The following is a 27894-nucleotide window of genomic DNA, read 5'->3' on the forward strand; positions in this document are numbered from 1 at the left end:
TCTCTCTCTCTCTCTCTCTCTCTCTCTCTCACAAATCGATATGGGTGTCATGTGGTCTTGGTCCACAGTGTGGGTCAGAGAATGTGTAGGCTTAAATCATTTCTGCCAATGTTTTTGGAGAGAGAGAGACCGAGAGAGAGACCGAGAGAGAGACCGAGAGAGAGACTGAGAGAGACAGCTACATCTGTGGAACACAGGCCAACTGGCTTCAAATCATTCCAAACACCAGACTGATCTGACCATTTCCTTTTAAGAGACAGTGTTTTCAGATGAGATTATGTTATCCACTTTTAGTCTTGTTGTTGTTGTCCTCTTGTGTGTTCCTAGCATGTCTTAAGCATGTTTTCTGCATTTTTAGACATGCTTAATTTAATGAGCCCTCTTCTCCCTCCAACAGCCGACGGGGAGCACCACAAGGGTCTTGCTATTCCCAAACCTGCAGTCTGGTCCGGAAACCGACTGGGTAAAAAACAGAGATGATTGTTACCTCTCAGTTTGTCTCTCACCCACTAACCCATCTCCCCCGAGAGATGCCATTTTGTTTTATGTTCCCCGCAGCAAGCCCTCCATGCGCTTAAGCCTCAACAACTTGTCCCTGTCCTAAGATTGGCAAGCTTGTCTGTTTGTCCGCGTGACTGTCCATTCTTATTGGGCATCCTGTCCATTTGCGTGTTGTGCCTGTTATTGTTGATGTGGGTCTGAATCTGCTGGTGTGTTTTTCCACGTTTTGACTGTCAATATGACTGAGACTAAAGAAGAGTCCTCTCCTCTGGTCGTATCACTACAGTCTGATCCTAGACCTGTTGTTCAGGTCATAAAAGACTCCATCTTACAGTAACTTGATATCTGGGAGCATGGTTAGAATTTTCACACAAATCTCCCATTGACGTCAATGCATGATTTGCTCGAAAATGTGTTACATCTCAAACCAAAAAATGACCACAGTCATGGATGTCCACACCTACATTCCACTATAACCAGTTGTTGGCTTCAGTTTCTGCTTCAGTCTCAGCCGGTGTGTGTGTTTCTGTGAAACTGGCAGAGTTTCAGAGGTCATCAAGGAGCCCTAGGGCTTGCAGGAAGCAGCTCTACAGAATTAAAAACACACTTTGTCTACAAAAACCAATCTGAAATACCAATGAAATATTATTAGATTTCAAATGTCCCCACAGCAACGTTATTCCAATATTTGCACTTTTTGGTTTCTAATGAACTGCAAAAGTAAATCATTGATGTAATTGTGAATTATGATGTGTCTAAACGGTCTGTCAGTGGTGTCTGTCTGTCTGGCGGTCTGTCTGTCAGTGGTGTCTGTCTGTCTGTCTGTATGTCTGTCAGTGGTGTATGTTGTTCTGTCAGTGGTGTCTGCTGTCTGTCAGTGGTGTCCTCAAATGTGTCTGTGTGGTGTCTGTTTCGTCTGTGTGTCTCGTCTGTCTGTCTGTCTGTCTGTCGGTCTGTCTGTCTGTCTGTCTGTCTGGTCTGTCTGTCTGTCTGTTCTGTCGTCTGTCTGTTGTCTGTCTGTCTGTTCTGTCTGTCTGTCTGTCTGTCTGTAAACGTCTGTCTGGTCTGTCTGTCAGTGGTGTCTGTCTGTCTTGGGCTTATCTGTCTCCTATTACTCTGTTCCCATCCACCTCCTGAAGCATGTGTTTCTCAGGGTGAATTCCACACTGGATGGAGTGCTCATGTCTGTGTTCGGTACCTCAATGTCTTGCACATTGCACATCTCATGTTTGATTTGATGTTGTTCAACTGTGAATGTGGTCTATATAGTTTATATAGGCCTTACATTGTTTTGAGCCCTCTGTTTTGAGAGTGGATAGTGACCTTGAGTTTCTCRAGTATACAGTGCATTCGGAAAGTATTCAGACCCCTTGACTTTTTCCACATTTTGTTACGTTACAGCCTTATTCTAAAATTGTTCAATTGTATTTTTCCCTCATTAATCTACACACAATACCCCATAATGACAAAGCAAAAACGTGTTTTTAGACATTTTTGCAAATTTATAGAAGAAAAATAATACATTTACATAAGTATTCAGGCCCTTTACTCAGTACTTTGTTGAAGCACCTTTGTCAGTGATTACAGCCTTGAGTCTTCTTGGGTATGACGCTACAAGCTTGGTACACCTACATTCGGGGAGTATCTCCCATTCTTCTCTACAGATCCTCTTGGGGAGCGTTGCTGCACAGCTATTTTCAGGTCTCTCCAGAGATGTACCAACTGAGTTCAAGTCCGGGCTCTGGRTGGGCCACTCAAGGACATTCAGAGACTTGTCCCGAAGCCACTCCTGCGTTGTCTTGGCTGTGTGCTTAGGGTTGTTGTCCTGTTGGAAGGTAAACCTTCGCCCCAGTCTGAGGCCGTGAATGCTCTGAACCAGGTTTTCATCAAGGATCTCTCTGTACTTTGCTCTAATCATATTTCCCTCAATCCTGACTAGTCTCCCAGTCCCTGCCACTGAAAAACATCCCCACAGCATGACGCTGCCACCACCATCCTTCACCGTAGAGATGGTGCCAGGTTTCCTCCAGATGTGACGCTTGGCATTCAGGCCAAAGACTTCAATCTTGGTTTCATCAGATCATAGAATCTAGTTTCTAATGGTTTGAGAGTCCTTTAGGTGCCTTTGGGCAGACTCCAAGCGGGCTGTCATGTGCCTTTTACAGAGTAATGGCTTCTGTCTGGCCGCTCTACCATAAAGGTCTGATTGGTGGATTGCTGAATAGATGTTTGTCCTTCTGGAAGGTTCTCCTTTGTTTTGGTAGCCTTCCCCAGATCTGTGCCTCAACACAATCCTGTTTCGGAGCTCTACGGACAATTACCTCCACCTCATGGCTTGGTTTTTGCTCTGACATGCACTGTCAACTGTGGGGACCTCATATAGACAGGTGTGTGCCTTTTCAAATCATGTCCTATCAAATTTACCACAGGTGGACTACAATCAAATTGTAGACACTTCTCAAGGATGATCAAAGGAATCAGGATGTACCTGAGTTCAATTTCGAGTCTCATATCAAAGTGTCTGAATACTTATGTAAATAAGGATATTTCATTTTCTTTATTTTTGAAATMTGCAAAAATGTATAAAAACCTTTTTCCGCTTCGTCAATCTGGGGTATTGTGTGTAGATTGATGAGGGAAAAAAATATTTAATCAATTTTAGAATAAGGTCGTAACATCACAAAATGTTGAAAAAGGGGAGAGGTCTGAATGCTTTTCGATTGCACTGTATGTTGCAACAAGCATAACAGTAATTTTGTAAATCAGTGGAAAATATTTTCTCAGGGAATATTGTTCTGGGCAAACCTAAAGCACAGTGTTATGAACAGTGTTTTTCACTGTCTTGCCAGAGGATTCTGACAGAAACCAGCTCACACAACAATCTACTGCTGGTAAAGCTCACACTTCAAAACAGTGTGTGTGTGTGTGTGTGTGTGTGTGTGTGTGTGTGTGTGTGGTGTGTGTGTGTGTGTGTGTGTGTGTGTGTGTGTGTGTGTGTGTGTGTGTGTGTGTGTGTGTGTGTGTGTGTGTGTGTGTGTGTGTGTGTGTGTGTGTGTGTGTTGTGTGTGTGTGTGTGTGTGTGTGTGTGTGTGTGTGTGTGTGTGTGTTTTGTGTGTTAAGTGCGTGGGAGCATGTAAAACAGTGCAGCGGTTAGGTGTTTGTCACCCAAAGACCAGTGAGTGTTTTGTGGGGTGTTGTGAATAATCTGGTTCTCCATAGCCAGCTGCAGGGTTCAGGATGATAAACAGAGCTTCCTCATGACATCACACCTTACGTTCCCATAACGCTGATCCCCATCACCCAATGAGCAGTCAACAAAAGTTGTAGATTTAATTTTTGGGGAAAAAGCATTTAAGGAGCCACAAGGTTTTACACACAGCCACATTTTCTTTGTCTGAAAGCAACACACACTGTGGCTCTCCAAGACTTTCCCTTGCTTGGCTCAAGTTCTACTTATACTTGTCTGGTCTCGTAGCCCCATTGAGGGGTTGGAGCTCAGTCTGATTTACCCCTGAAAGAGTGGCAGGCATGCAGGGTCAGATCCGACTGGGCCAGGGGGTCGACACAAGCCAAGTTAATATTTATGAATGTGTTGTAGTGTGTGTGTGTGTGGGGGGGGGGGGGGTAATATATATGAAGGGGTTTAGTGCTGATAAGGAGGGCTTAGGAACAGTAGATACCCTAGAGGAGAACACAACCACTAATCATTCTCTTGAGATAAGAGTGGGCCAAGTGGAAATGACATGATGTGACATAGGGTCCCCTGGGCTGCACACTGGGTGGTCAGAGCTATAGACATAGGCTACAGTGAATAGAAGGAACCAGTCTCCCAAGCATTCAAAGAACTGCCACAATCACGCTCAGATAGTGTCTACCACATCAAAGTCAACGGTATGGAGATATGACGCATGTCCAGTAAGTGCATTTACTCAATGAGACCTGAACTAGGGTTGCCAACACTCTCAGTTTGGCCAGGAGTAAAGATACTCAGGGAGAATATCCTGACCTGGATTGCTTAATAGTAGATCTGAGTTCAGTCTGAGTGGCCTGTTCTGAGTTTGATACTCCAGAGTCTTCATCACAGAGCTTTGCCCCTACAATCAGTCCACAGCCTGCTAAAGCTCCAACAGACTTTAAAAGAACATAATTTAGCGGGAGTTTGAACTGGCGTCCTCCTTATTCCCTGGGTTGTGTTTAGTTTGATCCTATTCGTAGTTTTTGGAATAGGAACAATACAGGGATTGTGAAGAATTTTGGCTTGGCTGTAGCAGAGGATTAATTGAGACCAGGTTTCTTGCTTTTCATCTAAAATATATAAGAACATGCATAAAATGTTATGGTGTTTCAGGGGTCTATTGAATCAGCTCTGCTTTAGTTGACATTCACATAGCGGCTGTTTTGGCGGTGTCGGAGGTGGAACTGCGTTAGAGCTGTTAAATCCACAAACTGCTCCTGTGGCGTTATACCTAAAGCGGACATTGGCATTGGCTGCACGGAGTCACATTAAGAGAAATCCCATGCAGACTTTTTTTTACAAGTTCGAACACTGGAATGTGAGATGTAATCAACAACTTGATTAGTCTGATAGAAATCGTCATTATTTAGTTTAATGATTTTCAAATTGAACGTAATTATTTCTACAGTAAATAGACTACACTTTCTTGTTCTGAACTTCTAACGCAAGTGGGAGGGTGTGGCTTTGTGYCAATAATCAAGAGCAGTTGCTCATTGATTTGACAGCTGCAGTTTCACCTTGAATGCAGTTCCACCTCCAACACCGCCAAAATATCAGCTACAGAGCCTTCAGAAAGTATGCAGACCATTTGACTTTATACACATTTTGTTACGTTACAGCCTTATTCTAAAATAGATTAAATAATTAAACCTATTCAGCAATCTACACACYCTAACCAATAATGACAAAGCAAAAACTGTTTTTTTTTTACATTTGTGCAAATGTATTAAAAAAATTAAACAGAAATACCTTATTTACATAAGTATTCAGACACTTTGCTATGAGACTCGAAATTGAYCTCAGGTGCATCATGTTTCCATTGATCATCCTTGAGATGTTTCTACAACTTGATTGGAATCCACATGTGGTAAATTCAATTGATTGGACATGATTTGGAAAGGCACACACACACACCTAAGATATGGTCCCACAGTAGATAGTGCATGTCAGAGCAAAAACCAAACRATGAGGTTGAAGGAATTGTCCGTAGAGCTCCGAGACAGGATTGTGTCGAGGCACAGATCTGGGGAAGGGTATCAAAACATTTCTGCAGGATTGAAGGTCCCCAAGAACACAGTGGCCTCGATCAATCTTAAAAAGTCCTGCGTCCCTCTCTTCCTGACCAAGAACCCGATGGTCAGGCTGACAGAACTCCAGAGTTCATCTGTGGAGATGGGAGAACCTTCCAGAAGAACAAGCATCTCTGTAGCACTCCACCAATCTGGCCTTTATGGTAGAGTGGCCAGACTGAAGCCACTCCTCAGTAAAAGGCACATGACAGCCCACTTGGAGTTTGCCAAAAGGCACCTAAAGACTCTCAGACCATCAAAAATAAGATTTTCTGGTCTGAGGAAACCAAGATTGAACTCTTTGGCTTGAACGCCAAGCGTCACTTCTAGAGGATACCTAGCACCATCCATACGGTGAAGCATGGTGGTGGCACCATCATGCTGTGGGGATGTTTTTCAGTGGTAGGGTCTGGGAGACTAATTAGGYTCGAGGCAAAGATGAACTGAGCAAAATACAGAGAGATCCTTATGAAAACCTGCTCCAGAGCACTCAGGACCTCAGAAAGGGGTGAAGGTTCACTTTCCAACAGGACAACGACCCTAAGCACACAGCCAAGACAACGCAGGAGTGGCTTCGGGACAAGTCTCTGAATGTCCTTGATTGGCCCGGACCTGAACCCGATCAAAATTCTCTGGAGACCTGAAAATAGCTGTMCAGCGAACCTCCCCATCCAACCTGACAGAGCTTGAGAAGATCTGCAGAGAAGAATGGGAGAAACTTCCCAAATACAGGTGTGCCAAGCTTCTAGCATCATACCCAAGAAGACTAGAGGCTGTAATCACTGCCAAAGGTGCTTCAACAAAGTACTGAGTTAATTAAGCGTCTGAATACTTATGTAAATGTGATATTTCATTTTTTTCTATTAGCAAACATTTCTAAATTCCTGTTTTTGCTTTTTCATTATGGGGTATTGTGTGTAGATTCATGTGGGAAAACACTATTTAATACATTTTTGAATAAGGCTGTAACCTAACAAAATGTGGAAWAAGTCAAGGGGTCTGAAAACATTCCGAAGGCACTGTATGTGTCGGCTATTACCGGTAAATGCTTGATCTTATTGAATCTATGCCTCGGTCTTGTTGTCAATTTCTTTGAATCCTCGTGTGGTTTTTAGGTTTCTTCTGATTGCTGCTCTTGTGTTTTTTATGTGACAGCTAGGTTTATAGTTGAAGGTTATTAAGAGTTGATGTGGTGTTACTCATAGCCTATGGCTGTGCAATGTAGTAGGAATTCTCAACATCCTTTTTTAACAAGTCCAATCTGTTGGGCCTGTTTGTATGGCAATGCTTCTGTCCATCACGATCTCCTCTCCAGTGGTTCAGTTGGCACTGCGGCTTCTCTCTTCTTCATCCCTCTTGAAAAGTTTTCCACTGATTTTTCAAAAGCCCAATATTCATCCTCAGTTATGAGTTAATAGGCCTCTCAACAGTGCACTCCAGCAGCATCTCCAAATATGTAGTTCCTAACCCTGCTATGGCCTCTATTTCCCAGGCTCCCCTGCAGTCCTGCGTCCCTCTCTTCCTGTCAACAAGAGGCCCAACCTGGTGGGGAAAACAGGAGACAAGGGTGAGGGCAGAACTGACCACTGTTTTGGCTGCTGAACACTTTGACTTCTGTTAAAGCAACACTTCACAAGTTTTGCACCGACATCTTCATTTTGTCGTCATTTTGATGGTTCTTCCTTCCCTCAGTAAAGTTATAAAGCGCCTTGCACTTCTCTGAAGAATACACACACAGCTTTAAACCACTTCTCTGAAGAATACACACACAGCTTTAAACCACTTCTCTGAAGAATACACACACAAAGCCTTTAAACCACTTCTCTGAAGAATACACACACAGCTTTAAACGCAACAACTGTGTGTGAGTGCGCACCTGCCAGTATGTATGTGTGCATGTGTGTGCTTGTGTGCCTGTGTGTATGAGTGCAGTATGTGTGTGTTGTTCTGACTCACTTCTCTTGACTTACTTCTCTTACATAACACCAACACAATTATGCAACACACATATTTAATATATTTTCCTTCAGCAGGAAAACCTCTTAGAGATACACCTGGCTGGGTAGCAGATGACCACAACTGTATCTGTAGCTAATATGACTGAGCTGTGTTTTCTCCCCCCTGTCCTCAGATAAGCCCATAGACCTGAAGCAGGGAGACAAGGCATCCATCTTGAAGTCCTTCCTTCCGGTTACGACTAAGCCCTCCAAACCAAAGACCACAACCATCGCCCCYGCCTTGAACGGTACGGTTCAGTGATTGTGTTTCTAAGAATATACACTATATAAATACAGTGCATTCGGGAAGTATTCAGTCCCCTTGATTTTTTCCWGATTTTTRCCCCCTCGTCAATCTACACACAATACCCCATAATGACAAAGCAGAAACAGGTTTTTAGAAATGTTAGGAAATMTACAATAACTTCAAACCGGAAACATTTACATAAGTATTCAGACCCTTTACTCAGTACTTTGTTGAAGCCCCTTTGGCAGCGATCACAGCCTTGAGTCYTCTTGGGTACGACGCTAGAAGCTTGGCACACCTGTATTTGGGGAGTTTCTCCCATTCTTCTCTGCAGATCCTCTCAAGCTCTGTCAGGTTGGATGGGGAGCATCGCTGCACAGCTATTTTCAGGTCTCTCCGGAGATGTTCGATKGGGTTCAAGTCCGAGCTCTAGGTGAGCCACTCAAGGACATTCAGAGACTTGTCCCGAAGCCACTCCTGCGTTGTCTTGGCTGTGTGCTTAGGGTCGTTGTCCTGTTGGAAAGTGAACCATTGCCCCAGTCTGAGGTCCTGAGCAATCTGGGGCAGGTTTTCATCCAAGATCTTTCTGTACTTTGCTCAGTTCATCTTTCCCTCAATCCTGACTAGTCTCCCAGTCCCTGCCGCTGAAAAACATCCCCACAGGACAATGGTGCCACCACCATGCTTCACAGTAGGGATGGTGCCAGGTTTCCTCCAGATGTGACGCTTGGCATTCAAGCCAAAGAGTTCAATACTGGTTTCATCAGACCAGGGAATCTTGTTTCTCATGGTCTGAGAGTCTTTAGGTGCCTTTGGGCAAACTCAAATCCGGCTGTCATGTGCTTTTTACTAAGGAGTGGCTTCCGTCTGGCCACTCTACCATAATGTCCTGATTGGTGGAGTGTTGCAGATATGGTTGTCCTTCTGGAAGGTTCTCCCATCTCCCCAGAGGAACTCTGGAGCTCTGTCAGAGTGACCATCGGGTTCTTGGTCACCCCCCTGACTAAGGCCCTTCCCCCCCCGATTGTTCAGTTTCGCCAGGCGACCAGCTCTCGGAAGAATCTTGGTGGTTCCAAACTTCTTCCAWTTAAGAATGATGGAGGCCACTGTGTTCTTGGGGACCTTCAATCCTGCAGAACTTTTTTGGTACCCTTCCCCATATCTGTGCCTCGACACAATCCTGTCTCGGAGCTCTATGGACAATTCCTTCAACCTCATGGCTTGGTTTTTGCTCTGAAATGTACTGTCAACTGTGGGACCTTATATAGACAGGTGTGTGCCTTTCCAAATCATGTCCAATCAACTGAATTTACCACAGGTGGACTCCAATAAAGTTGTAGAAACATCTCAAGGATGATCAATGGAAACAGGATGCCCCGGAGCTCAATGTCGAGTCTCATAGCACATGTTCGGAATACTTTTGTTAATAAGGTATTTCTGTTTTTATTGTTAATACATTTGTAAAAATGTCTAAAAACCTATTTTTTACTTTGTCATTATMGGGTATTGTGTGTTGATTGATGAGGAAAGTAATGTATTTAATCCATTTTAGAATAAGGCTGTAATGTCACAAAATGTGGGAAAAGGGAAGGGGTCTGAATACTTTCCGTATGCACTCTATAGAAGTATGTGGACACCCATTCAAATTAGTGGATTCAGCTATTTTAGCCACACCCGTTGCTGACATGTGTATAAAATGGAGCACACAGCGATGCAATCTCCATAGACAAACATTGGCTGTAGAATGTCCTTACTGAAGAGCTCAGTGACTTTCAGTGTGGCACCGTCATAGGATGGCACTTTTCAAACAAGTCAGTTCGTCAAAATTGTGCCCTTCTAGTGCTMCCCCGGTCAACTGTAAGTGCTGTTATTGTGAAGTGGAAACGTCTAGGAGCAACAACAGCTCAGCCGCGAAGTGATAGGCCACACAAGCTCACAGAACAGGACTGCCGAGTACTGAAGRGCTTAACGCGTAAAAATCGTCTGTCCTCAGTTTCAACACTCACTACCGAGTTCCAAATTTCCTCTGTAAGCAAATTTAGCACAATAATTGTTWGTTGGGAGCTTCATGAAATGGGTTTCCATGGCCGAGAAGCTGCACACAAGCCTAAGATCACCATGTGCAAAGCCAAACGTTGGCTGGTGTGGTTTAAGCTCGCCGCCATTAGACTCTGGAGCAGTGGAAACATGTTCTCTGGAGTGATGAATCACACTTCACCATCTGGCAGTCCAATGGACAAATCTGGGTTTGGCGGATGCCAGGAGAAAGCTAACCTGCCCGAATGCATAGAGACAACTGTAAAACTTGGTGGAGGACAAAAAATGGTCTGGGGCTGTTTTTCATGGTTCGGGCCCCTTAGTTCCAGTGAAAGGAAATCTTAACACTACAGCATACAATGACATTTTAGACGATTCTGTGCTTCCAACTTTGTGGCAACAGTTTTGGAAATGTCCTTTCCTGTTTCAGCATGACAATGCCCCGTGCAGAAAGTGAGGTCCATACAGAAATGGTTTGGCGAGAATGGTGTGGAAGAACTTGACTGGCCTGCARGGAGCCCTAACTTCAACCCCATCGAACACCTTTGGAATGAATTGGCATGCTGACTGCGAGCCAGGCCTAATTGCCCAATATCAGTACCCAACCTCACTAATGCTCTTGTGGCTGAATGGAAGCACATTTCCGCAGAAATGTTCCAACATCTARTGGAAAGCCTTCCCAGAAGAGTGAAGGCTGTTATGACAGCCAACTCCATATTAATGCCCATCATTTTGGAATGAGATGCTCAACGAGCATCTTTTGGTCGTGTAGTGTATGTGTTTTTTTGTGCTTTTTAAAAACGTTTATTTGTTCAAGGTAGCCCAATTGAGACCATGGTATRATTCACAATGGTGCCGTGAGAACAAACAATTCATTAGTCAACATGATGATTCAGTAAAATAGCAAAAAAAACTATAAGATACACTACATTTCAACATCACAAATAATTTATTTACTATCAAGCAAAACACTCGCAACCCTCAGTGAATTCTTCCCTCATCCGCGTTCTAAACTGCCCTATTGGCACCAAGGATTCCAGATGTAATGTGGATTGTAAATTATTCCAAACATGGGGGGGGGAGGGGCGTTTAAACTAAAGACTGATTTACGTAGGTTGGTAGAAACACGAGGGACTTCAAGAGTTAACCAACCATGTGAGCGGGTTTGGTGCCTCGTATTTTTATACTTTAACAGAGAATTAAGATATGTTGGAAGCTTGTGCAGAAGAGCTTTGTAAACAAAAAGGGAGAAATGAAATGAAATGGTACCACAACATCCAAGGGTTTTAGAGAATTGCTGCTGCAGTCTGATGAATAGTGTCACCATAATTAAGAGGTGAGAGGGAGGTTGCCTGTACAACCTGCAGGATATATTTCTATAAAAGAAGCCTATTTTAAATCTCAGCTTTTTAGCTAGCTCATCCGAATGTTTTTTAAACGTAAAATGTTTGTCAATCCAAAAGCCCAGATATTTACATGCATAAGTGTCATCTGCATACAGATGAATGTTACAGAATTTTGCAGATAGACCAACATTATTTATATAAATAGTAGAGGACAGGTCCCAAAATTGACCCTTGCAGGACACCTTTAGTAGTATTGAGGTAACTTGACTTGACACCATCAAAAAGAAAGCATACGTGTCCTGTCTGACAGATAGTTCCCAAACCATTTGCAAGACGCCTGTTCGAGGCCCATTTCAGACAACTTTTGGACAGTATCCTAGTCCTTAGATACGCTGTGAGTCTATAAATATGGAAACACAGTGATGCCTATGATCTAAGCAATTAAACACAGAATTTAAGACAGGCGTAGCTGCTGAAACATCAAGAATATAATTTGAAGTTCTTAGCTGACAGTTGGTTATTTTTTTCTCTCTCACTGTTCTGGGACCAGAGGCTGTCATAACCTGTTAGGGCAATGAGGGGGTGGAGTTTGGTTTCAAAGATTTGACCACATTCCAGAATTGCTACAGAATTGCTTGATTTCCACCAGATACACAATGTTGACTTTGCTTTCTAACCAGAGTAAGACATCTACTTCTCAAATGTCTACTTCTCAAATCTAGCCAGTGTGCGTTAAGAGAGAGAGAGAGAGAGAGAGAGAGAGAGAGAGAGAGAGAGAGAGAGAGAGAGAGAGAGACCAAAGCAGCTGCGGACTGTAGGACTGAGCCAGAGAAGTTCTGCCAGGGAATGTTGACATATCATCACAGTACTCTCATAGCATGCACACACACTCACTTTGTTGTTTCTCAATCTCATCATCCATTTCTCTATAGCCACTCGTAATGAGACAGGTGACAACTCTTCTGTGTTCAGCTCTCTGCCTGCTTCGGAAGTGGACGCCTTGGGCAAGAAGCGCTTCGTAGGTAAGGACACATGCATCATAACAGTATTCAACAAACCCCCATGACTAAACTCACGGTGGACAGGGGCTGGAGGATCACTGAGGACAATAACCTGGAGAACATTAGCCTTTCGTGCTTCCTCTTACCGCCAGTTGTTTTGGATTTGTCTTGTCTGTATCCAGATGGTTGGCTGAGCTCCAGCTGACTTAGATCTCTTGTCTCTTACAGATGTCAGAGATGTAAACAATAATACCACTATACTGCTGATCATAAGCTGTTCGAGGTCTTTTCAATGAATGCAATGTATAATTAATTGCATGTAACCCGGATGTAGAACAATATGTGACAGTACATTGTAAGTGCACTGAAAAACATTTACCTAAATCTGTAGTTACAATGTTTTTAATCGTTCTTATCCTATTGTGATTTTATGTAGATCGGTTGGTAGAGCTTGGCGCTAGCAATGCCAGGATAGTGGGTTTAATTCCCACGACCACCTGTATGTAAAAAGTAGTCCTATGCCGCATTACTGAAAGTCGCTTTGGATAAAATCGTCTGCTAAATGACGTGTTATCCTACAGAGTTCTGTGTCTTTTAAGATATTATTGTTTGAGCACCAACCCTTTAATGTCTTTTCCAGCCCCTCATGTGCTCTATAAGACGGACAAGAAGCCAGACGAGCCGTGTTCCATAACACACTCCCTCAGCTTCTTCCCTGAGGAGGAGGGGGTGGAGCAGAACGTCACCGCACCCCCCCGCTTGTCCCCCTCCAACGTCACCGTGGTGACCGTGGAGGGATGCCCCTCCTTCATCATCCTGGACTGGGAGAAGACTGACAACGACACCACAGGTTTGTGTGTGAATGTGTGTGTGTGCGCATATACGTGTGTGCGCGTATACGCGTGTGCGGGTGTGTGTGCGTGTGTGTGCGTATACGCGCATATATATGTATGTGTGTGTGCGTATACGTGTGTGCGTATATGCGCGTATATATGTGCGTGTGTGTGTGTATGATTGTGTGTGTGTGCTGATACTCATATATATGTGTGTGTGTGTGTGCGTATACGTGTGTGTGCGTGTATACTAGTGTGTGTGTGTGTGTGTGTGCGTATATGTGTGTGCGTATACGTGTGTGTGCGTGTATACTAGTGTGTGCGTGTGTGCAAGAGCACATGCGCAGAGGTTCATAAAGCTCTCTAGGTTATTGAAGGGTGAAGTCCTAACTCATAAGACTATTACAATGGGTCTTTTAATAACATCCTGAAAGTCCATCTGTGCTCCATCAGGATAACTCTACAATAAGAACATGTCGTGGAGGTGGAGCGTTGCGGCAACATATTTTCAGAACGCTTTTTATGGCCCAGTCCTTGTCAAACCCACCCAAATCCGCAGAGTCCTGTCTTGAAATGTTATATTTGCCTCGTTAAGACACATAAATCACATATGTATGATATCAATGAGGTTGTAAAGATATAATTAAACATGTTGTGTGGATTTGCTGCTTCTCGTTTGATCAGAGTATGAGGTAATTTCAAGAACCCAAGGACCCAATGGAGAAGAGGTGTCCATCCTGACTACCAACCAGACTCACACTGCTGTGGAGAATTTAAAACCAGAGAGCAGGTGTGTGTCTGTGTTTGTTTTTATGTGGTGTGTGGAGGCTTGCTGGAGCAGTGTTGAGTTGGGAAGGTTCACTGTGTTTCTAATTATGCTGGATCCTGATCTTGGTCTTGGCTGGGAGTTAGAGATTCATAGAATAAACCAGATTAACCAGAACCTTATCCTGGGCTGGGTCTGTTTCACCCACCACAACATCTGAACATCACATACGTTATGGAACAGCCATTAGCAAAGTGTGTGTGTGTATGTGTGTGTGTGTATGTATGTGTTTGTTTAAGTGAGAGAGTGTGAATGTATGTGTGTGTGTATGTGTGTGTGTTTAAGTGAGAGAGTCTGTGTGTGTGTGTGTGTGTGTCTATGTGAGAGAGAGAATAGGAGAGAGAGGCAGAGAGAAAGAGAAAGAGCAAGAGAGAGAGGGAGATGGAGAAGTAGAGAAAGGGATAAGGGGCCAAGAGCAAGCACTGGCCTCTGCTCAAGGCTGTGGAGAATATAAAATATCAAGTGTCATAGTGTTGGAGACGGGGTGGAATATAAACTCAAGCTCCACAAAGGTTACGATTATAGCAAACAAGTGTAACTAAGGTTTCTTTTTGTGTACGTGAAACACAGGTGGCTGGTGGCACCATAATTGGGGAGGACGGGCTCATAGTAATGGCTGGACTGGAATTAATGGAACGGTATCAAATACGTCAAACGCATGTTTCCATGTGTTTGATACCATTCCATTCACTCCATTCCAGCCATTATTATGAGCCATCCTCCCCTCAGCAGCCTCCTGTGATGTGGAATCTCCCGTTTACATTCCTTTGCTGGGAAAGCTATCTCACCATGGCGATTGGAATAGAAAGTTCTGTATATAAAAATGAGATTTTGAAATGACTGAGCTGGATTAACACCATGCTGACTTTTTCTCTTTCCTTTTTCAGTTACGAGTTCAAAGTGAAACCCAAGAATGAGCTTGGGGAAGGGCCTGCCAGTGAGGCGGTGTCGTTCAACACAGAGTCAGGTAGGTGTAGAGCCAAAATGGACTCCACTGTATCAAATCAAATGTTATTGGTCACATACACGTGTTTAGCAGTTATTGTGGGTGTAGCGAAATGCTTGTGTTTCTAGCTCCGACAGTGCAGTAATATCTAACAAGTAATATCTAACAAGTAATATCTAACAATTCCACAACATATACCCAATGCTCACAAATCTAAGTAAAGGGATGATGAATTAAGACTATGTATTAAGAATATATAAATATATGGATGAGCAATGTCAGAGTGGCCAATATGTCTGATTACACTTACATAATGGAGCCGGAATGGAGGCCAGCTCCAGATAGAAGTTCCTATTGGGCATGGATAGATCTATGATCAGCTTACCATTCCCATATCCAAATGTTAACTGTTGATGGAAACCATGCAAAAGGGACCATATATCAGAACCTTGACCTAGGACCACAATTCCCACTGTTGGCATTATAGAGCCCCATTGGCTGCGCCAGTGAATTAGTAAAAAAAATTGAATAACAATCTTACTGTTTCAACTTGAATACTTTGCTTTAGCTTGGCTCCGCCTCTAAATGCTGTATCAAACACTGATATCACATGCTTTTCAGACATGTGTCGCTAATTAGTTACTTGTTCATGGTATTAACCTTTGGCTAATAGATGTGTGTAAGTAATTAGCTGCTCACTATTAGCATGGCCTAGCATGTCAGAGGTGTGCAATGAGACTGTTGTTAATGACTCCAACATGCCTTTTCTGTTTTGGTAACCTTGGCGACCACTGGGGCATGTCTGGGCGAGACCTATGGGGCCTGTCTGTCTGTCAGGCTTTTCATCACTCCTCTAATCAAAAAACAACACACACTAGACTCCAGGAAGAGATGGACAACTATTACCAGGGTGCAACTTTGCGAGGGGGGTGTTTGGGGACTTGATCATGTTGGTCATAGTTAGGTTTAGTGCTCTATTCAATCAGATCCACTTTAGCCGACATAGAGGTTGTTTTGGCGGTGTCGGAGGTGGAACTACGTCAGAGCTGTCAAATCCACAAGTGGCTCCTGGCATTATACAAAAAGCAGATTAAACAATGTGATCAATATACAGGTACACCTTGCGCTGGGGACAATAAAAGGCCACTAAAATGTGCAGTTTTGTCACACAACACAATGCCACGTGTCTCAAATTTTGAGGGAGCTTGCAATTTGGCATGCTGACTGCAGGAATGTCTCCCAGAGCTGTTGCCAGAGAATTGAATGTTCATTTCTCTACCATAAGCCGCCTCCAATATCGTTTTAGAGATTTTGGGTACGTCCAACCGGCCTCACAACTGCAGAACATGTGTAACCACGCCAGCCCAGGACCTCCACATGCGGAATCTTCATCTGCGGGATCATTTGAGATCAGCCACCCAGAAAGCTGATGAAACTGTGGGTTTGCACAACCAAAGAATTTTGGCACAAACTGCAGGAACTGTTTAAGGGAAGCTCATCTGTGTGCTCATTGTCTCCACCAGGGTCTTGACCTGACTGKATTTCGGCGTCYTAACCGACTTCAGTGGGCAAATACTCACCTTTGAAGGCCACTGGCATGCTGGAGAAGTGTGCTCTTCATGGATGAATCAGCGTTTCAACTGTACTGGGCTGACGGCAGACAGCGTTGTGTGGACGAGCGGTTTGCTGATGTCAACATTGTGAACCGAGTGCCCCATGGTGGCAGTGGGGTTATGGTATGGGCAGGCATAAGCTAAGGACAACGAACACAATTGCATTTTATCGATGACAATTTGAATGCACAGAGATACAGTGATGAGATCCTAAAGGCCCATTGTCGTGACATTCATCCGCTGCCATCATCTCACGTTTCAGGATGATAATGCACGGCCCCATGTCGGAAGGATCTGTACACAATTCCTGGAAGCTGAAAATGTCCCAGTTCTTCCATGGCCTTCATACTCACCAGACATGTCACCCATTGAGCATGTGTGGGGTGCTCTGGATCTATGTGTTCGACAGGGTGTTCTAGTTCCCGCCAAGTGGGAAAACATTCCACAGGCCTGCGAAGGAGATTTCACGCTGCATGAGGCAAATGATGGTCACACCAGATACTGACTGGCTTTCTGATATTAAGATATATGTGACCAACAGATGCATATCTGTATCCCAGTCGTGAAATCCATAGATTAGGGCCTAATGAATTCATTTCAATTGACTGATTTCGTTATATGAACTGTAACTCAGTAAAATCTTTGAAATTGTTGCATGTGGCATTTATATTTTTGTTCAGTGTACCTAAAGGGGACATTGCCATTGGCTGCACAGAGTCACATTAAGAAACATCCCATGCAGCCTTGTTAACAAGTTGGAACACTGAATTGAGATGTAATCTACACCTCCATAAGGAACACTGGAAGTGAGATGTAATCTACACCTCCATTAGGAACACTGGAAGTGAAATGTAATCTACACCTCCATTAGGAACACTGGAAAGTGAGATGTATCTACACCTCCATAAGGAACACTGGAAAGTGAGATGTAATCTACACCTCCATAGGAACACTGGGAATGTGAGATGTAATCTACACCTCCATTAGGAACACTGGAAAAGTGAGATGTAATCTACACCTCCATAAGGAACACTGGAATGTGAGATGTAATCTACACCTCCATAAGAACACTGGAATGTGAGATGTAATCTACACCTCCATAAGGAACACTGGAAAGTGAGATGTAATCTACACCTCCATTAGGAACACTGGAATGTGAGATGTAATCTACACCCTCCATTAGGAACACTGGAAGTGAGATGTAATCTACACCTCCATAAGGAACACTGGAATGTGAGATGTAATCTACACCTCCATAAGGAACACTGTAATGTGAGATTAATCTACACCTCCATAAGGAACACTGGAATGTGAGATGTAATCTACACCTCCATAAGGAACACTGGAATGTGAGATGTAATCTTACACCTCCATAAGGAACACTGGAATGTGAGATGTAATCTACACCTCCATAAGAACACTGGAATGTGAGATGTAATCTACACCTCCATTAGGAACACTGGAATGTGAGATGTAATCTACACTCCATTAGGAACACTGGAATGTGAGATTTAATCTCACCTCCATAAGGAACACTGGAATTTGAGATGTAATCTACACCTCCATAAGGAACACGGAATGTGAGATTAATCTACACCTCCATAAGGAACACTGGAATGTGAGATGTAATCTACACCTCCATAAGGAACACTGGAATGTGAGATGTAATCTACACCTCCATAAGGAACACTGGAATGTGAGATGTAATCTACACCTCCATTAGGAACACTGGAATGTGAGATGTAATCTACACTCCATAAGGAACACTGGAATGTGAGATGTAATCTACACCTCCATAAGGAACACTGAATGTGAGATGTTAATCTACACCTCCATAAGGAACACTGGAATGTGAGATGTTAATCTACACCTCCATAAGGAACACTGGAATGTGAGATGTAATCTACACCTCCATAAGGAACACTGGAATGTGAGATGTAATCTACACCTTCATAAGGAACACTGGAATGTGAGATGTAATCTTACACCTCCAATAAGGAACACTGGAATGTGAGATGTAATCTACACTCCATTAGGAACACTGGAATGTGAGATGTAATCTATACCTCCATTAGGAACACTGGAAATGTGAGATGTAATCTACACCTCCATAAGGAACACTGGAATGTGAGATGTAATCTACACCTCCAATAGGCTGATCGAAATCTTCAGTATTTTGTTTAATGAATTTCAATTTGAGTGTCATTTTTTCTATATAGCCTACACTTTCTCGTTCTGAACTTCTAACCTGAGAGGGAGGATGTGGCTTCGTGACAATGATCAAGAGCAGCTGCTCAACGATTTGACAGCTTCAACATCAGTCATAGTCACATAATAGCTACAGATGGACTGGATTTTGGGATTCATATCATATCCGTTATGCACACTAATGAAATCAATGAACTAACTTCATTCAAAGCAATATTGTGTCCAAACAGAAATAACAGTCGACTGATGTGCCTGAGCTGGATTGATCTCCAACACTGATAAAGAGGAGTGATTGGACCAAAGGCTCTTTGCCCTGTAGTGAAATCAGACTGGGAGGGACACGACTTTGTAGCTGTCCATGTGCAAGTATTGCTTATTAATGCGGTAATAATGGACTGATGTGTGACTAATGATGTTTTCTCTCTTTCACTCTCTCCTCCATAGCGGACCCTCGGGTGAGTGAGAATGTCTCAGGTGAGTGGACTCAGTATGTCATGTTCACAACCATTTTTCCTCCATAGTTTGTGTCCCGTTCTCTATGCCATAGTGTCATAAGCATCCTTAAATATATTCTCTCTCCTGCCTCCAGGTAAAGCTGCTATCTGGACACAGTTCCCCTTCAAGGCAGATTCCTACTCGGAGTGTAACGGGAAGCAGTACGTGAAGAGAACCTGGTACCGCAAGTTTGTGGGCATCCAGCTCTGCAACTCCCTTAGATACAAAATCTACATGAGCGACTCGCTCAATGGTCAGTATTAGTATAGTAAGAGGGTTTGTACAGTGCCTTTGGAAAGTATTCAGACCCCTTGACTTTTTCCAAATTTTGTTAGGTTACAGTAGGTTACAGCCAGGGTTGGGGAGTAATGAATTACATGTAATCCTTTATATGTAAGGGATTACAAAAAACTATAACTGTAAGCCGTTACATTACCAGCAAAAATATTGTAATCAGATTACAGATACTTTTGAAAAATTAGATCATTACATCGAGGATAGCTTTTAAGTTCAGAAAGGAGGTTTGCGAGAAAAAAAATCTTTGACACTTCTGTTTTCTCAATGACATTCAAATCAGCATTGAAAAAAAGGTGCATGTTTAAATTTGTTCCACCTGATTCAGAGACCACTATGATGACACACCAAATGGGTTTGATGGATTGCGGGAAAAGAGCAGGAAAGGGCTTTTGTAAACTCCAGTCCAAGCCATGTCTTCCATTGCGGGAAAAGAGCAGGAAAGGGCTTTTGTAAACTCCAGTCCAAGCCATGTCTTCCAATCGACTGCTGTCGGCATCCAAAAATTATCCAACTTGAATAAACGCTTGGAGGTAAGGATGACCGCAGTGTAGTCTATGGCGATACGGATATCACTTATTATTGTTATCTACATAGCGCATTGATGTGAATCACACTGCTGCTCTCTCATTTAGCTATTTGCACCTTACGGTGGTTGTGGTGGATGGCTGTTCCCAAATCTAAATGTATATTTGAACCCAATAATGGTTGAATTCAASAAGTTTAAGCTGCCTCTCAATCATTGTTTTTGAAAACAGTGGACAGCCAGTAAAAAATATGCTATTGCAACAGCTGCATAGTGCGAATCCCAMCCTATGGAATAAAAGTGGGGGTTTTATTGCTCAATCTAATTCATGCTGATACTTTTTTTTCTTATCCATAGGCCTAATGGACACGTGTTCAAACTCACTTTTGATAGACTTAAAGGAGCAATCTGTAGTTGCTACATCATTTTTGGACTTAAATGATTGATTCTTGAAGAATATAATWTATAAATGCCTCATGAGCTTAGTTCAARTGTCACACTCCATGWGAACCCAAAATATAAGCTTGTTTTCCCCCAATGTTTGTGAACATTGTAAATGTAACAACCTGTATAGCCTCATAACATGGTTCAAACAATCATTTTGATATCATGGATGGTCAGTTCTCACATCCATAGCTCCGACTATTAATCTGAGAGTGGTTACATTTCTCCAGGCCCATCCCTCAGCTTTTTACCAAAACAGAGGCGGGGTGATATTTTGTTATTGTTTCATCTGTGGATTTGCCCTTTAAACAGCTGCATATTATCAAGATATCAAAGTGTCACCAACAAAATGTTAAATAGGCCTATAGAAAATGTAGCATATGGCATTAATTTTTCACATGTAAATAGCTCTTTTCAGTAGTGCTCAAACATGCCGTTCCATGAGCGCAGCATTTATTCTTCAACTTGAATCAATCAGTCCTCCATGACAACAAAATCATAAATAACAGCGTAGGGCTGGCTGATAAGTCCTTAGTTTTGGGGTTATGTTCAGGCTAATCTATACTTCCATATTTCCAAGTCCTATTCTAGAAGATGAAGGGGTATAACATTTATTGGAATGACTGGAATTCTGATTAAATTATATTTTTACAATAAAAACCAAAGTTTAACGTATTATTATATGTAGTAGTAAGCGATGGGTTAGAAGAAGCCTACACAACCAACGCATAAAGTCAAATGTAACATCCATATGTGGCCAGCTATGTCAACTTTAACATTGCAGCAGAATTCAATAGATGTGGTTCAATTGGTAACATACATTTTTTCTTCTTCTAATGCCTCTTAAGGGGAAAGTAATCTAAACGTAACTGAATGTAATCAGATTATGTTACTGAGTTTGGGGTAATCCAAAAGTAACATTACTGATACAATTTTGTACAGGTAACTAGTAACTGTAACAGATTACATTTAGAAAGTAATCTACCCAACCCTGGTGAGACAGCCTTATTCTAAAATTGATTAAACTGTTTTTTTCTCATATCAATCTACACACAATGGCCCATAATGACAAAGCAAAAACTGGTTTGTCGAAATGTTTCGACATTTATTAAAAATATAAAAGTATTCAGACCGTTTACTCAGTACTTTGTTGAATCACCTTTGGCAGCGATTACAGCCTTGAGTCTTCTTGGGTATGARGCTACAAGCTTGGCACACCTGTATTTGGGGAGTTTCTTGCATTCTTCTCTGCAGATCCTCTCAATCTCCGTCAGGTTGGATAGGGAGTGTTGCTGCGCGGCTATTTTCAGGTCTCTCGAGAATTGTTCGATCGGGTTCAAATCTGGCTGGACCACTCAAGGACATTCAGAGACTTGTCCCGAAGCCACTCCTGCATTGTCTTGGCTGTGTGCTTAGAGTCATTGTCCTGTTGGAAGGTAAACCTTCACCCCAGTCTGAGGTTCAGGACCAGGTTTTCATCATGGACCTCTCTGTACTTTGCTCTGTTCATCTTTCCCTCGATCAAGTCTAGTCTCCCAGTCCATGCTGCTGAAAAACATCCCCAAAGCATGATGCTGCCACCACCATGCTTCATTGTAGGGATGGCGCCAGGTTTCCTCCAGACGTGACACTTAGCATTCTGGCACTCTACCAWAAAGGCCTAATTGGTGTAGTGCTGCAGAGATGGTTGTCCTCCCATCTCCACAGAGCAACTCTAGAGCTCTGTCAGACTGACCATCGGGTTCGTGGTCACCTCCCTGACCAAGGCCCTTCTCCCCCGATTGCTCAGTTTGGCCTGGCGGCCAGCTCTAGGAAGAGTCTTGGTGGTTCCAAACTTCTACCATTTAATAATTATGGAGGCCACTGTGTTCTTGGAGACATTCAATGCTGCATAAATGTTTAGGTAGCCTTCCCCAGGTTTATGCCTCGACACAATCCTGTCTCAGAGCTCTACGGACAATTTCTTCGACCTCATGGCTTGGTTTTTGCTCTGACATGCACTGTCAACTGTGGGACCTTATATAGACAGGTGTGTGCCTATCTAAATCATGTCCAATCAATTGAATTTACCACAGGTGGACTCCAATCAGGTTGTAGAAATATCTCAAGGATGATCAATGGAAACAGAATGCACCTGAGGTCAATTTCGAGTCTCATAGCAAAGGGTCTGAATACTTATGTAAACCGGGTATTTCTGTTTTTTTTAAATACATTTGCAAAAATGTTTAAAAACCTGTTTTCGCTTAGTCATTTTGGGGTATTGTTTGTAGATTGCTGAGGAAACTGTTTTATTTAATCAATTTTAGAATAAGGCTGTAATGAACAAAATGTGGAAAAAGTCAAGAGGTTTGAATAGTTTCCGAAGTCATTGTATACACTGAGTGTACAAAACATTAAGAACACCTGCTCTTTCCATGAGACTGACCAGGTGAATGCACCACTCTTAGAAAAATGGTGCTATCTAGAACTAAAAAGGGTTATTTGGCTGTCCCCATAAGACAGCCCCTTGAAGAACCCCTTTTGGTTCCAGGTAGAACCCTTTTGGAGGGTTCTACATGGAAACCAAAATAGTTCTACCTGGAACTAAAAAAGGGTTCTCTTTTGGGGACAGCCGCAGAACCCTTTTGAAACCCTTTTTCAAAGAGTGTTTGATCTCTTATTGATGTTACTTGTTAAATCCACTTCAATCAGTGTGATGATGAAGGGGAGGAGACGGGTTAAAGAAGGATTTTAAGCCTTGAGACAATTGAGACATGGATTGTGTGTATGTGCCATTCAGATGGTGAATGGGGAAGACAAAATATTTAAGTGCCTTTGAACGGGGTATGGTAGTAGGTGCCAGGCACACCGGATTTGTCAAGAACTGCAACATTGCTGAGTTTTTCATGCTCAACAGTTTCCTGTGAGTATATTAAAAATGGTCCACCACCTAAAGGTCAACCAACCAACTTGACACAACTGTGGGAAGCATTGGAGTCAACATGGGCCAGCATCCCTGAAGAACACTTTTGACACCTTGTAGAGTCCATGCTTCGATGAATTGAGGCTGTTCTGAGGGCAAAAAGGGGGACAACTTAATATTAGGAAGGTGTCCCTAATGTTTTGTACACTCAGTGTATGTCTATGTTTTACTCTGTTTATATTGCCTTGTCTCTGTGTACGTACGACTATAAAGGATTTATAAATTACAATGGATATCTGAACGAGGTGTAACTAACAAAAATGATATAATCTCAAACAACATTATTTAACCTATAGCATCATAGAGAGCCATAACCTTTGACCCTGTGCAGGCAAGTTCTACAACATCGGGGACCAGACTGGTCATGGGGAGGACCACTGCCAGTTTGTAGATTCTTTCCTGGACGGACGAACAGGCAGCCAGGTACTGGCCGACCAGCTACCCAGCCGATCAGGTAGAGTACCATCAACTGGGACCCATTAGAAAGATCAGTGGGAGAGAACCACTTGTACAGGTGTCCATGACCACGGTTTCTTGTTCACTTTTCAATGACTACTAAAGATTTCTGTTTCAGGGTTAACTATGGGAAACAATGATCTCTAGACTATGTTAAAAGACCATTCACATTCCAAACCATTTTTAAAAGAAAGGTTCTCATTATGCCTTTCTCTCATGCTCAGGTTTCTACCGGGCTATGCGTCAGGAACCAGTCAACTTCGGCCAGATCGGAGGGAACTCGCATTCCACCTATGTCGGCTGGTACGAGTGCGGAACACCCATACCTGGGAAATGGTAAGACCCCTCCACCAAGGAGGTGGCCAGGAAGATGCCTGACTGAAAGAGGGATTATTTTACCAGGCTGAAAGGAGGACTGAGGAGGCCTGAGGGGAGGTGGGCTTCTCTGTTACCATGGAGATGTGCCTTTCTGACTGTCTATTTGTCAGATGGCAACAGCCCACATTCCATTGTATAAAAGTGTACAGGACCATACATTGTCACGAACTCTGTTAGGCACATTTGTCATATCTCCTTAAATCTCATCTCACTATTTATCAAACACGACAACATGAGAAAATACTCAAAACCTGTAAACATGGAAGAGAAGTTGGTAAAGGTTTTTCAGAGTGCTTCATTAAATATGAACACCGGAAACTGTTGGGAAGCTGGCTCCCTAAAAATGTAATGTGTATGGTTTTATTTATCAGCAGTTGTTATTCATGTACCTTGTGGTTTCTATTGGCCAGTCTGCTACAAAAGCATTAGTTTTCACTCATATGGATACTGTCTATACTCAATACCTTTCTTGATTGGTCCTGTGGGATTAACAGTTGCGGTTTGCACAATATGAAAGTATTAAATATATGTATATGATGTGAAAGAACAATATTTCTGAACTACTATCAAGTCTCAACATTAAGTTTACAAAGCAAGGCGGTTCCACGAGTGTGTGTTAATCACTTGGAAAAACACCTGAATGGGTTCTTTAGCCAATGAATGTCCAAATATTAAGTAGAGATAAAATCATCAGATACTGGGATTCACTCAGTTGGAATGAACAGCATAAGGATATGCTTTGTTGTTSTTTCATCTTCAATTTTCTAACTTCAACTCATCTCAATTTGGAGAATGATTGCCAGGAATCCGTTATGTGGATGTGGTCCTAAGCTCATTGCAAGTGACCACAATTGTCCACCTCTGGGGTGTGTTCAGTGGGGTGCAACATGGCAGAATGTTAAGATGTAATGTATTGGGTTTGTAGGATGATGAATTGTGTCAGTTCTATACGTTACATTTCTACCTACAACATTCAGAACATTTCCCCTCACCGACAAAACCCTTCGTTTTTAGCCTTGGAATGTTTTGCTACAGTTTTGTTCGTCTGAGTTTAAATATTATATAACATGTACATAAAGGCTTCTTTTAGTGTGGAAACAACCAAAGAAATATTACATTTAACATTTTGTACAGTTGCTCGCAAATGGCTGCAGTTGTATTTTCAACCCACATTTTGTGGGAAAAGTGTTTATAGATTGTTTCAGATATGTACAACCATTTCTGTTTCTGTTTTCAACAATAAATCCTTAAGTATGGTTCTTTTTTTACTACTTATACGACTCAAATTGGTTGTAAATGCATTGTGCACATCTGAAAGTGTGTTCATATGTCACACACACACACACAAATCATCAACACATGCCCCGTTTCACTCGTTTGGCCATTAGTTCTGACTGCAGACAGGCAGAGCTGAGGGACCTACCACACACTCCCTCACCACACGTCCCAGCCAACCACAACGCCCGATTAGGAAAACAAACATCAACAGCAGCATTACCACACTTTTCCAAATCCAAAATCCAAATCTGGTGGGATACGAAAGGCTCTCGGAAGCCAAGCTCAACACGGAGCCGTGAACTCACAAACCACAGTGTGAGGGAAGGAGGGAGAGAAAGAGAAAGAGTGAGGGAGAGAAAGAATCAAAACAGTGACAGACTTCAAGGTTTCAAAGCCTTTATTAGGTTTTAGAGAAAATGTTTCAGTTTAAACAAACTAAATGACACTTCAAGGTGGAAAATCTGACTGATATATTAATACAAACCAGTGAGGGACAAAAATGTATGAGAGAGAGAGCYATAAACCATAAGGAGGTGATCTAAGAGGCTAAACATGGTAGGTCCCTTCTGGAAGGTCAAAACTACACCTCCCATATTGTACTCAACCGAGAGGCAGATTCCATGACACGTCTTAATATCAACATGGCGGTGATGAAAACAAGTTGTAAAAAAATAATTTAAAAAAGGGGATGAACACCATTTTGAACACCAGCATCGGTTGACACTCAGCAAACTATATCCTCAAAAGATCAGTTAAATGCCAAACGAATCAACATCATCTGTTGACCAGCGTATACAGGTGCATTTACAGCTGTCAGACAAGAAAAAGTCTGATGATGATAATGATAGACAGCTTTCATATTCCAGCCTGTTTTGTTCTCCCAGCTGATTGTGCTTACAGACTGACTACATGTTCACCAGTGTTGAGCACAATTTGAACTGAAGGCAGTCAATTCGAAATTAAAACATTTTGAAATAAATACCTTCGACTTCTCAGTTTATTGAGAAGTCATTGAAAATGCCCTTTTTTATTATTGAATTGTACATTAGAGTTTTCTTCCTGAATTGACTGCCGTCAATTCAAACTGAGCCCACCCTGATGACAGACACATAGGGGGGAGAGTGTGGGTAGGAAACATTGAATTTCAAATAACAGGGCAATAACACATGGGTGTGTGTGTGTGTGTGTGGTGGTGGGGTCGAGACAGAACACAGACAATAACATGGGTTTGTGTGTGTGGTGGTGGGGTCGAGACAGAGCACAGACGATCAGATGGGGGGGGGGGGMTTGTAGTTMGTTTTGGATAMGGACTCATCAGTGACTGAGGACTGACAGAAGGACGGATGGACAGATTAGCAGACCATGTTTACCAAACCCAGGCCAAACAGAGCCAGCCAGGACACAAAGGGGAGGGGTGGGTGTGTGTGTTTCCATTCCTTCTCTTTTACCGGTACCCAGGGCCAGGCTGGGCATAGCCCGAGCCGAAGGGGGGCCGGTTGCGGGCATAGGGGTTGGACGCCCCAGGAGGGGGGGTAACGTTGCTACCGGGGGGAGGAGTGTAGCTGGGACGGGCCTGGTAACCCTGGCCAGACTGGGAGGTGGGGGGTAGGCTGTAGTTGGCAGGCTGGTTGGCCTGGGAGGTGTAGTTTTGGGGAGGGAAGGCCCCTGGGGGGTACTGCTGGGGTCCCTGGGGTGGAGCGGCCTGCTGTTGGCCTCCCTGGAAGCCGGGGGCTGGGCCCTGGCTGGGTGCGGGGCCCTGGGAGTTGGGGGCAGGGTAGTTCTGGAACTGCTGTTGTTGAGGCTGAGGGGTGCCGGGCTGGGGGGTGCATCCTGCTGAGTGAGAGAGAGTTGGGGAGAGAAGTACAGTATAACTTTTGATTGTAATCCATTTCACATTCATAGAATCATTCCTGTGAAAGTCTGGGCCATTTTTATAAGATCAGCCTGTCCTTCTTGGACCTTTTCTGAGGGAAAGTGTCACTGTCTTACCAGGGTACTGCATGCCATACTGCTGCTGCGGTGCTGGCTGCTGSGGAGGGTATCCACCTGGAGACTGGTACTGCTGGTACATCTGACCTGGAGAAGAGAGATGGAGGACATCAGTATGACTGCTGGGGAAGACAGGCACACACCTGGGTGTCTGGATGGAACCCGACAGGATCGTCTTAATGCAAACAGCCCCGAGCACTAAAATAAAACAGG

At 43.1% G+C, this 27894-nt stretch overlaps 2 protein-coding genes across 4 annotated transcripts in view; one reads left to right on the plus strand and one right to left on the minus strand.

Moving 5' to 3' along the window:
• The window catches only part of LOC111979492 (target of Nesh-SH3), a 58091-nt gene extending 32404 nt beyond the window's left edge, over positions 1 to 25687 (plus strand). Inside the window, exons 15-25 of the mRNA XM_070446383.1 lie at positions 398 to 463; positions 7298 to 7372; positions 7937 to 8050; positions 12365 to 12454; positions 13074 to 13283; positions 13951 to 14056; positions 14980 to 15059; positions 19304 to 19333; positions 19449 to 19607; positions 23912 to 24034; positions 24261 to 25687. Coding sequence (XP_070302484.1) covers positions 398 to 463; positions 7298 to 7372; positions 7937 to 8050; positions 12365 to 12454; positions 13074 to 13283; positions 13951 to 14056; positions 14980 to 15059; positions 19304 to 19333; positions 19449 to 19607; positions 23912 to 24034; positions 24261 to 24376 — 1169 coding nt within the window. The 3' untranslated portion in view covers positions 24377 to 25687. The remainder of the gene's footprint in view (positions 1 to 397; positions 464 to 7297; positions 7373 to 7936; positions 8051 to 12364; positions 12455 to 13073; positions 13284 to 13950; positions 14057 to 14979; positions 15060 to 19303; positions 19334 to 19448; positions 19608 to 23911; positions 24035 to 24260) is intronic.
• Positions 25688 to 26071: 384 nt separating this feature from the next.
• tfg (trafficking from ER to golgi regulator) overlaps positions 26072 to 27894 on the minus strand; it is a 40545-nt gene continuing 38722 nt past the window's right edge. For 2 of the 3 annotated variants that reach the window (XM_070448929.1, XM_024010106.3), the window contains 2 exons: positions 27682 to 27768; positions 26072 to 27525 (listed from right to left, as the gene is read on the minus strand). In XM_070448929.1, coding sequence (XP_070305030.1) covers positions 27137 to 27525; positions 27682 to 27768 — 476 coding nt within the window. In that variant the 3' untranslated portion in view covers positions 26072 to 27136. The remainder of the gene's footprint in view (positions 27526 to 27681; positions 27769 to 27894) is intronic. The other variant, XM_070448930.1, reaches the window with a different exon arrangement.

This window comes from Salvelinus sp. IW2-2015, linkage group LG2, assembly GCF_002910315.2.
Source record: "Salvelinus sp. IW2-2015 linkage group LG2, ASM291031v2, whole genome shotgun sequence".
Lineage (NCBI taxonomy): Eukaryota > Metazoa > Chordata > Actinopteri > Salmoniformes > Salmonidae > Salvelinus > Salvelinus sp. IW2-2015.